The following is an 11,913-nucleotide window of genomic DNA, read 5'->3' on the forward strand; positions in this document are numbered from 1 at the left end:
TTATCAGGCATTTATTTTATCGAACACGTACGGTGTAATTTTACTCACGACTGGTCAAAAGTAAAGTAAAATGACCGGTTGCAGTGACTGGTCAAACCAGGCAGAATGTTCATGGATTCTAAGATGAGTATGATTCTTCAAATGACAAAGATCTGCTTCATTATTATAATTATACAACAAGTAATGCACGCCACTTTGTTCGGGCATTAGCATAATTAGTTACCCACACTCGGTACCTTTGAAACAGTCCAAACACCCTCAGCTATTGTCTTGGGTACATTCACTGTTCCAAAGATACCGTGTATGGATAATTCTTATTAATGCCCTCGCTGATGTGAATTATTTCTATGATTATACCAGGTTACATGGGCAAAGAAGTACAGTCAACCTTGCCTAAGTAGAATCTATTTGGACTGAAGAAATAGCTTCGACTCAGAGAAAATTCAACTTATGAGGGATTAAAATCCATAGAATATAAAGAGGACTTAAAAAGACCTTTGACATAAACTTTATTAAAGGGCAAATTCAGTCCAAATATAAGTTAGTGGGATAAAACAGAGTAAAATCTTACGAGTTCAACAGTAAAAATTTGACTGAAATCGGATGAAAAATAAGGAAGTTACGACATTTTGAAGTTTTACTAATTTCACGAAAAAAAAGTTCTTGCACACTAGCAGTGGATATGAATATGCACATGAGTGAGCTACCATGTCATACCCTCACAATTTTCCACTGATCATGTACAAAAAAAGGATGAAAATTCAATGTTTCTGTCACTGAAATCAGAAACATGATGTTATTCCTGGTTGAATAACTTCAGAATTGATCAGTTAGATATACCAGGATTTGAGCCTGGGGCATAATTGCGTTTGAATGAAAAACTGAAAATTTCACAATTTTATGTACAAATTATATCATGGCAAGTTGTGAGGGGATGACATGCTCACTTTGCCATTTGCACATTCGAATTGACTGTTCAAGAACCGTTTCCTGAAATATTAGCGAAACTTCGAAATACATTGTATCATAACTTCCTTATTTTTCACCCGATTTCGATCAAAATTTTACCATTGAACTCATAATATCTTACTCTAAATATCAGGCCCACTTAAACTCAACTCGAATTGCCCTATTAAATATACTTGTTCTTCTTGGTTGTGTTTTTGTTTTCTCAAACAAAGAGCACTGTGTTTATAATTGCATATCCAGTGACAAAAAGAAAAATCACACACAACAACCCAAAACAAGCACATGTAATAACAGTGCCTATAGGCATACAGTGAAAGTTAACAGTTTGTTATATCTGAACCTTTGGTTAGCAACAATATCTGGTTGGCTAGAATTTCTTTCTTTTCATCCTCTTCCAGATTGGGAAGGAGAGTGACAGAAATTCTCCATGGCCATGATAGCACATCAAAAGGGTCTGCACTGTAAAGTCAGTCAGAACGTAAACGCTTTCAACATCCAGCCATCGGATTTCTGACCATGTCTAAACCAATGAGTTAAATAAACTGCAGAAATTAGAAAACATCATCTCGACGAGTCTTTTCCGGAATCTGATGGTGACGGTGGTTCACTGTCCCTAACTTCCTCCGTGAATGTGCCTGCCCGATCGACGCTGCTGCTCTGGAGCATCTTGAGCTGTCGCTCCGCCCTGCGAATCATGTGCTCAATTCGCATCAAATCCGTGCGGGGTATCTTTGCCGCCTTCCTGAATTCGTACTGGATCTGTGGACGCACCCCAGGTTTGTTCTCGGCGACTCTCAGAAAGGACTTATACAGCCGGAGGACTTGGAGTTGAAGCTTGCTGTGTCGTGCCATCCTCAGAAATGTAATCTTCAGTGCATGGTGGCCAACAGACAGATGCTGGAAATGGCTGTAGAACACACAGAAAATAAAATAATTACCCGGTATATTAATTAACAGTCCTGTACCTTTTCATATACACTTTCACATTGCAAGAAGCAACTCCTGGAGATCTTCTAACAGTTTAAAACAAGAAATCTTAGTGGTCTGGCTTATCAATATTAGATAGGAATTGACACATTTTCAAAAACACAATCTACTGACAAGTCATGTGATAAGTATGGACATCGACATGGTATGACCTTCAATCATAGATCTTCATAGAAGATGGGGTGTTGCCAACCTGACCCTCCCTCCCCCCCCCCCCCCCCCCCAATTTATGATGATGCCTTGGATCATCTAAGATTCCCTGAGAAGAAGCAGCTTGGGCCAGTTGGGTGTGCAACTCCGACACCACACAAGGCGCGCCCAGCAAGGATAAGGGGGTACGGTTGGGCGAAGCCACAACGGGACACACGGCCGGTGACCGCGGGCGAGCAGGCGGGCGCAGGCGGGCCGGACGAGACGATCAGGACGGCTGTACCCATCACAATACAGAGCTGAGGCAGGGAGAGAAATTTGCGCTTTCTGGAGAACCGCAGTTACCTCGTTTGAAGTACCGAATTTCTTCTGTGTCTGACTAAATTAGGATCGCCTCTGCCTGCCGAACTGTCACCGATTACCAGGGAATAATTACGGCTTCGTTATCCTGAAATTTGAGGTGATTCCAGCATCCGTCGCAGTGATGCCCGTAATGCAGTAACTGACCCCACGGCATAAATGCAGTTACACGTGCCTTATTCAGTCCCAGACGCTAGTATTCGAGTTTGTATACAATTTAACGTTACTGTTCCCCTTGTGAGCTGTGCAGCTGTGCTGCTTCATGTCATGCTTCAATGAATTGTGCTCGACGTCTAGCCTAGACTAGCTAGAGCCTTGTGTTTTTTTCTTTGTCAGATAGTCACTATTGTATTACAGCTTCATCAGGTCACTCCGCTCCATTCCATACAACCGCCAATTTTACCAGCAATTATTAATAGGCAGCATCTGTTTCATATTAATAGTCATACTATTTTAGCGAGTGGTATTATGATAATTGTGTAGTGGTAGCAACACCTACTCACTAATTAATTAAGGTCGTATACACTATAGGAAATGAAGACATCGAGCCACTCCGAGCGTACATTGTAGATTGGATGGTTTATTAGAGGCTCTGCACCAAGTTGTGGGAGCCAGTCACTGATGTGACGACGGTGAAATTGTGATACACTCTGCCTTTTTACACAAAGAGCAGTCGATATTTATACATGTACAGGAGGTGACTCACCTCTCTGGTATCAGACAGTGAAACAAACAAGTGGTCAGTGTTGTCAAGCGGTTACCTTGGAATTGTTTTGAAGAGAACCAGCGGGGAGGATTAATGACCCACAGAGAGAGGAGGAGAGAGAGTGAGAGTGCATGTGTGGAAGACGGAGATCAGAGGTCGGAGCGGAGAGAAGGAGATTGTGGAGGAGAAAGAAGCAGAGAAAAGTTGAGCTGCTACAGTAGCTCCCCCCTAGTGAGCTTCTCGAAAGGTGAAGGAGAGATGTGAACGATAGAAAATGTAAAAGTATGCAGCGAGGCTAGAGTACATGTAGAAATTATAAAACGTACTGAATGGTTTGGAAAACGTACATGCTAACATTCGTTCAAATGTTAAATTTCGTGAACCGTTGTAAGGCATGAAACGCGCTATGTAATCGTATACATGACAATGCCAAAGTGAACGTGGTTCGAGAAATGCAAACGAACAAATGTCAATTATGCTGAATCGTTTCAAAGCAATGAACTTATCAAATTGTATGCGTCATTTACAATTAAAATGCATGGGATTTGGTAAACGTATGAACAATTGGAATTTGCACACAATAATTCTGTCAATTTACATGTTTTCGTTTCAAGATGACGATACAAAAATAATCACTGGCAGTTTGACGCGTGTCGTTGCAGGCAGTGTTTATAAACCGTGTTATCGCATATCGAAAGGCAACATAGAAATTTAGAGAATTAAAGCATGATCATCAGATCATAGTACAATTGAAATGTGCAAGGTGATGCTTACTTGACAGACATGATAAAGTAATCACGATACAAACGGTGAAATGAGTGTCCAACACGAATGTCCTGAATATGACTGAGTCTTTTTATCGCTTGCGATTATAACGTGCTCGGGTAAGTCCGGCTATCGCGGTTGACGAAGACTGTAGTGAGTAGGACGTGGCGTGGGCGAGAGTCGGGATGAACGGATGCGATGTCGATGTCAGATTGTCAGCTATCAACGGTCTCTCGACAGGACAGTGAGTCGCCTGGAGATGTCGTGTTGATAGTCGGCAAGCGCGAGATGGCCAGCGGCAGCAGCGAGTCGTGCCGGTAGAAGCCGATGCGCGATGTGTTCGAGGTCGAGCCAAAGTTAGGCGGAGGGCGATCGAGAGTTCGTGATGGTCGATGCGGCAACGGTCGGCGACGTCGAGTCGTATCGTGGCGTTGCGAGAGTTGAGCGATTCGTACCGCGGTGTGTCGTATCGTGTCGAAGCGACAGCTGTTGAGCAATTCGTATCATATCGTGTCGAGAGTTCGAGCGATTCGAATGGCGTAGTGCGGTTGAAGGCGGAGACAATGCTGGCAGGTGTCGGTGTCAGTGCGGCGATTAGGCGTTCGTGGATGTCGATCGTGCGTGCCTGCCGAAGGAACCGTCGAGGCGTGCGGCGGGTGAGTAGACGGCGGGCGTCATCATGGCGGGCAAAAACATGCAGCGTGCTCGTTGCGATGGCATGTTCGAAATCGATTGGCGTTGGCGTGGCGGGCGATGTCGTCGTCGACTGCGTTGTGACGTACAAAAAATGAGCGTATTTGCCGGCGTAAGTGATGGCAGGTCGAAATCGTCGAATAAATGTCAGTTCATCAGGGCGCGATGAATTTCCCCGGCAGTAAGCGTAACATGGTTCAGAGAACCAGTTGAGTAGGGGAGTAGCTCATGACTAGAGAGGCGTGGTTGAAATGTCGATATGTGTGTCGATGAAATGCGTGCACGAGATCGAGGGAAAGTCCTTTAGGTGAATGTATTGAGGGAGTGGCCGCGTGCTGGTCGAGTGCATGTGGCAGCGCCGCAGCGGGCCGGTGATGAGAAAAAGGAGCGATCCCGTTGATGCAAAGTTGAGTGGTGCATATCGAAAAGCAAATTACAGTGATGCAGAAAATCGGCTCCGAGAAAGGGGAGATAGACTTAGGCAATCAGGAATATCCATCTCAAGGTGCAGAGAGGCAGTAGTGTCGGCAGCCATTGTTGAGGCAAGCTCGGGCGTGGTTGGAGTTGATGTGTCAGTCATGATTGCTGCGTTGTTGTTCGTAATACGGGGTCACCAATTTAGCGAGTGGTATTATGATAATTGTGTAGTGGTAGCAACACCTACTCACTAATTAATTAAGGTCGTATACACTATAGGAAATGAAGACATCGAGCCACTCCGAGCGTACATTGTAGATTGGATGGTTTATTAGAGGCTCTGCACCAAGTTGTGGGAGCCAGTCACTGATGTGACGACGGTGAAATTGTGATACACTCTGCCTTTTTACACAAAGAGCAGTCGATATTTATACATGTACAGGAGGTGACTCACCTCTCTGGTATCAGACAGTGAAACAAACAAGTGGTCAGTGTTGTCAAGCGGTTACCTTGGAATTGTTTTGAAGAGAACCAGCGGGGAGGATTAATGACCCACAGAGAGAGGAGGAGAGAGAGTGAGAGTGCATGTGTGGAAGACGGAGATCAGAGGTCGGAGCGGAGAGAAGGAGATTGTGGAGGAGAAAGAAGCAGAGAAAAGTTGAGCTGCTACACTATTATTAAACTCAAATAAAACTGGTGTAAACTTTCTACTAGTGTCAGACAGTGGTAGAATCTACCAGTATCTAGGCAAAATGTGTACAATATAGGCTTGTCTTTGATTGACCTATGTTGATATGAATCTGTTGTATTGTGATTTAAAAAGGAAGATAAATCTTGGGCTATAGGTATAATGGTGTAAAGACAGTGACTCTGGGCCTACTGAAAATCATACCACATACTACTGCATGATACTACCTGCCACAATGAACTGATATGTAGAAAAAAAAACATGATATGGAATTCAATCAATGTCATGGAACTCATCTCGACAAAATTGCCAGCCTTTACAAATGCTGGGATAGTCTGTAATTTTCATGTCATCTTTGCAATGATTTAAGTACCGGTACCCGGTACTGTCATACCTGGTAAGGTGTGTGTTGCCAAGATAGATCTTAATCTGCTGCACCTGCAGAACTTCAGAAGATTCTGCCTCAAAATCCCCTCACTAGCAGTGTGACATCTTGTGCCATGAATAATGATTGTCATCACATGTGTTTGGCTGTTTAATTGAGACAGCATTTTTTTTCTGCTTCCTTTGCTTCTATATCATAGATCAAAAGACAAAGTAATGGCATCATTCAACTACCCAGTGCTCCAGTCATTTGTGTCAGTTGTTGTTCCCTTGACACTCATGATACTGATAGTTTACTCCGGGATCTTTGATCATATCGAAGTGGAGACAGGATATGACCACTATGCTGAGGCAGCTGATTCCACGCTTGGACCGATCCAATTTCCAGCCAGCATAAAGATGCCTGCAAACGCCCTGGTCAACATAGGATACCCCCTGGTGGCGCTGTACTGGGGGGTGTACACCTTTATGTTTAACAGCAAGCTGACTTCCATCCAGAACCTTGATGCCTATCTGTTGTATGTCATGGTCTGGATGATTTTCCTGTACGGGCCAGTACAATTCGTCAGGATCGTGACGCAGACGCGAGAGTGGGCCTTTCTGGATCAGTGGGTCACCCTCCCCATCTTCGGCTGGGTGATGGTGATCAGCAAGACGATGATGACAGAGTGGCAGCCGAAGGTGGCCGCGCTCACCATGGCAGCATCCATCATGAGCTACAATCTCGTCTTCACAATTGAGCATGGCTTTGAAGTGGCCCTCTTGCCTCACGTTGTGTATGCCATATCGTCTGGCTGGAGTGCCACAAAGAAATACACACCACCTGGTTACATGAGGAACTTTGTGGCAGCTGTCTTGACTTGTGCTGGGTTTGTGCTTCTCAAAGTGGCTGACTTTCATCTCGCTCAGTACAAACCCTTCCAGGACCTAACCGGTCACTTTTGGTCCAAGGTGTGTGATGTTCTGCAGGCCCACTATGTGCTTAAGCTGTTTTTTAGCATAAGTGTTGTGAGAGGAGCACGAAATCTGGCAAAGAAGTTGTTCTGAAAGTGAAAAATATGCTTTCATTCTTTTTTAACCTCTTTTTATGCGTGATGGTACTTTGTTGATATTTTGCAATACTCTGTTTAGGTTTTTATTTTTATTTTTTTCCTTTTTTCATTCTCTTTGTAGTGATGTACTGTTTAGTAGGGTCTACCCTACCCAAGTGTGAGTTGCAGTGTTGGGTTTTTGTGTGTGTGGATAAAAAAAAGTTTTTTCCATGAATAGAAAACAAAGTCAAAGTGCCAAACCTCATTACAAATGAATGAGATGAACATTGCTGTTTACATTCCACTGCATGAACATTCATGTATTTTAACAGAATAATCTAACAGAGCGATTCAAAATTAATTTTAGTTGAAGCACTCGTCTTGATGTCAGTGTCACTGAAAGTCAGATGGACTGCCGAGGAAGAGAGGTAAACAGTAGTACATGACAAAGTCTATATTCCTGTGAGGATTCATCTTACAATGACCAAGTGCTTTCAATCACTGTCAAATATGGTTGTCCATTTTTTCTCTCTCTGCTGATACTCTTAAAATATGTCAAAATATGTTCAAATGGGAAACCCTTTCCTCTTTATTCGAATATTAAAGACCATGTCACATTCCTCTCAGTTATCTTGAATTAATATACCTAGTGTGCAACAAACAAAGATTAACGTAAATCTTACAGTATTTGGAAATTGACATTTCGTCATGAGGTGCTAGACCAACAGTGAACGGTGCTTAACATAACACATATTAATGAGAAGATTGATTATATGCGTAGGATTTACAGAGATTTCTGAGGAACTTATTTCTCAGGAAGTCATTGAGGTTTGTGATATGAACTCCAGCATTGAGCTGTGTATGTTTTGTATTTGCAATATACGTAAATATTGTATATTCTTTTTTAGATTGTTAGCATTTAATGCTTTCCACCATTTTTTTTCTTTTGCACAAGAGCAATCGATATCAATGTAAATATAGTATGATTTTCATTTTCAGTTTGAACACAATGAAGTGTTTGTTGTGATGTTTATGTTTCTCTTTAATGAGATACAATTTTTATTCCCTCGTCTGTAAAAATGAGGAAGAGCACTGTGCACATCTGAACATACTTTGTATGCCAACATTTGGTGATTAAACGTAGGTATGCCACCTGTATGTTTACAGGACTCGTCTCATCTCGCAAAGAACACAAACATGAGCACTGACAATGGGCCTTGAGAAATTGGCAGAGTTGTGTAAGATATTTGGTTTGTTTGAATTATTGTACAGCTATCGTTCATTTTCACCACAGTGGATGTCTAATGGACATAATATTTCTGAATATAGAGCAACACCACACGACACGAACAAGGCTTTCCAGTGAATTTGGTAATTACATGGTATGTATAGATTTATCTAATAGTCATAAAATTATATTTTCATCAACATTCCACTGTTTTCCATTTGCACTATAGTATTACAAAGAAATAAAACTCCATGATAAAAGAAATGTTTTCTTGCTAATTCAAAAGCTATTAGGTATGGTGATGAGACACATTAAGTAGAATACTGGTGCATGTACATTGTTTGAAAAACAAGAAAACACAGTTTGCACACAATTTCACACATTTGAGCTGTTTTGGGGCTGACATGCATTTGCAAAACATTACGTAACTTCAGAACAGTGTACCCGGACATCGCAAATTTGGTCACACAATATGCAGGAGACCTCAAAGAAAAAATTTGTGAAATGTCGCGGCAAAATCATTGCGCATTGCGGAATCATCGATCGAAATGTCAAGGGGGGGGGGGTGTCAATTTGACCGTCCAGTTAAAATAGGGTCAATGGATATATTGTAGATCTCATCTTTCAAGGTTAGGCTCGCCAATTGTAAAGTTTCACAAATATTGCACGTGTAAATGTATGTAAATATATTTGGCACACATGAGGTTTGTTTATTGGTAAATATGGTTTCTTTGTAAATGATTAAAATCAAAAGTTTCCTAATTGTTTACTTCTTTCAGACATTCCAGACCCTTGAAAAAGCCAAGCTCCTGTGGTTGATGATTTAATAAGTGTTGTCATCCAACATATTAAGAAATCTATGATGTTTTGTCAGGACTAAATGTATGTGCACGACAATCCCAAAGCCAAGAATGCAATTTATGACACAGGATTTATCGTTCGAAGATTTTTTTTTTAAAAAAGTCTATCATTGTGAAAATCACTGTGTTTTCAGAGGTGAAGCCATTTTACTGATCCAAAACTTGAAATTCAGATGTTCATTCCTTTGCCAGGTTTTTGAATAGCGTCAAACAGAAGACTTTTATGACTTCAGGGCCTGAATTCACGAAGGTGGTACAAATGAAACCATGGACAAAAACCATGGAGCGCCAAGTGTTGCATGGAATATTTTGTTATGAAATCAGTCATTTCATCGATGAAATGATTATTTTGAAACGAAATGACAACATTCTGTAACTAAATGAACATATCGTCCACGAAATGATTGTGAACGAAACGTTCATTTTGTCGATGAAATGACTGATTTTGTAACGAAATATTCCGTGCGACACTTGGCGCTCCATGGTTTCATTTGTACCACCTTCGTGAATTCGGGCCCAGGTGTTCATACAAAATACATGTACATTTACAACCAGAAAAAGACCATGTATTTCTAAATCACTTGTTTGTTCTTTGATCTCTTTTTTTTTTTTGGTATCAATCTGTGTGAATTTCACCCTATTTTTGTACCATGACATTCTTAATAAAGTAATTCCTCAGGAAATACAGCTGGATCCTATTGTGTGTTGCTTTATAAAGACATAATGAAAGACGTTTTGTGGCAAGTGATTGACAAATCACCCTGCATGGACATAATTTGATGCAGGAATTTCGTTACTTTGATGTATATGGAGGAGAGGAAGGAGAGAAGGAAAGGGTGGTTTGTTGTATGTATGCATTCTGTAATCATTAAGTGCTGAGTGTGTTGTAATTTGAATGTTTGCGAGGGTTTCAATAAGTCTATGACCTAAGGCATGCTGAAACAATAATTTTGTGAATATAAGTGACTCTTGTTATATAACAAAGTCCTTGGGACTCTCTTTGATTTTTAACAATTTGTTATAGCCAAACAAATAAAGAATATATGGTACACAAGATACATAGATGTTAATTTTGGGACTGTACTTTTACTTCATTGTAATTAAATTCCATTATAATCATGTTTGTGCTATTAAGAGCATACTCTATTATAATAGATTGTCATCTGGGAACATTCTGGTTCCAGTGCTGAGAACTGTAGAAGCACTTGAGCATCCTCAGTAAAAATCAATTGTGATAAAGGGAACATATGTCTTAGTCCTAGGTCCTACTGTATATGCTTGTGTGTGTGACTTTAATTTGGGGGTAAAAATGAGGAATACAATTAGATATGTGAACTCAGTTTGTCAGTATGACATAAAGTGGTAAACATAGCCCTTGGGTCTTTTTGTCTCGAAAACTCTTTGCATTATTTTTGCGTGTTTTGTTGCTTTGTGTGTGTGTGTGTGTGTGTATGTGTTGCTTACATTAGTAGGGCCTACTATCTCCTTTGTGTAAATTGTTTTTACTTTCATTTTGTAGTGTTTTGCTTTTGTTCAGTTTTTTTTTTGTTTGTTGTTGTGTTGTGTTGTTGTTGTTGTTTTTTTTTTTTTTCTTTGGGGGGGGGGGGGGATGAGTTAAGGCTGAGGACATTGCTCTCTATGGGATTGATAGGCCTATGCAGTGCAAGGCTAGATTCCAAACTTTTTTTTTGGTTTTTGTTTTTGTTTTTGTTTTGTTTGTTTGTTTTTTTACTCAAGCAGCTGCTGAGTGATGGCATAATCCTGGGGAGAGAGGGAGTCCACAGGGTCCCATTGCTAGAAACTTCAACGCAACTGAAAAAAAAAATCAAACAAAAGAAGTCTGCAAATCGCATACAATGTGACATACATATATCACACATGTATTAATCCTACTATCTATTTTTTTTTGAACCCTTCTTTATATTTTGATGCAATTTTTTTTTTTCATTTTGCTATGATTTCATTATGTAGGCCTACAGTGAAGAAATAACGAACTGATACTGAAAAAAAAAAAAAACCAGTCACTGATAGCATATTTAAAGGTCTTGTTTACCTTTAGGAACAGTGATTAAAAAACATTCAAAATGTGACATCTAATGCTTATGTGTTGGTCTGTTGTACACCATGTACCACAAAACATCCTATCGTGCATATAAGATTTTTGCGATAAAGAGATATCTATATTTTTCTCAAACTGTAACTGTAGACGGTTTAGTCTGGAAACATTTTTATTATAACTTTCGATCATATTTTGTATATTTAACAATACTTAACATCAATTTTACCAATTCAGATTTTTACAGTGGTTGTTTCTATTCCTAACTCACATTTTAGAACTATTCTATAGCACTAATGCTGGGTTTTTGTTTCATCTGCAAAAGGTAAATTATGCCTTTAAGCACATTGATATTTTATGAATAATATGAAACAAGGAAAAATTAAGGCAAATTGAAAGCTCAGGCAACATAAATTATTTCACTGTGAATGGGAGAAAGCCCTCAGAAATTAAAACGATTCAAGAAACAGATCTATTACAGGCCTACCTTGCAATTTTTGTTTTGTTACCGGTACCAATATCATGATGATAATTGCTGTTTTTATTTTTAGTCATCATTACTTTCACTACTGGTATTACTTTTAATAACAATAATAATAATAATAATAATGGCTACTTG

The 11,913-nt window shown here is 40.2% G+C and overlaps 1 protein-coding gene across 1 annotated transcript; it reads left to right on the forward strand.

The window, feature by feature from the left end:
• Positions 1 to 2,406: 2,406 nt before the first annotated feature.
• LOC139738260 (transmembrane protein 187-like) lies at positions 2,407 to 7,166 on the forward strand. Its single transcript, XM_071648913.1, has 2 exons — positions 2,407 to 2,566; positions 6,320 to 7,166. The coding sequence occupies exon 2, from the start codon at positions 6,336 to 6,338 to the stop codon at positions 7,164 to 7,166; it is 831 nt and encodes a 276-aa protein (XP_071505014.1). The 5' UTR covers positions 2,407 to 2,566; positions 6,320 to 6,335.
• Positions 7,167 to 11,913: the final 4,747 nt, after the last annotated feature.

Source organism: Diadema antillarum, unplaced genomic scaffold (assembly GCF_040938485.1).
Source record: "Diadema antillarum isolate AM-2024a unplaced genomic scaffold, OU_Dant_1.0 scf00000029, whole genome shotgun sequence".
Lineage (NCBI taxonomy): Eukaryota > Metazoa > Echinodermata > Echinoidea > Diadematoida > Diadematidae > Diadema > Diadema antillarum.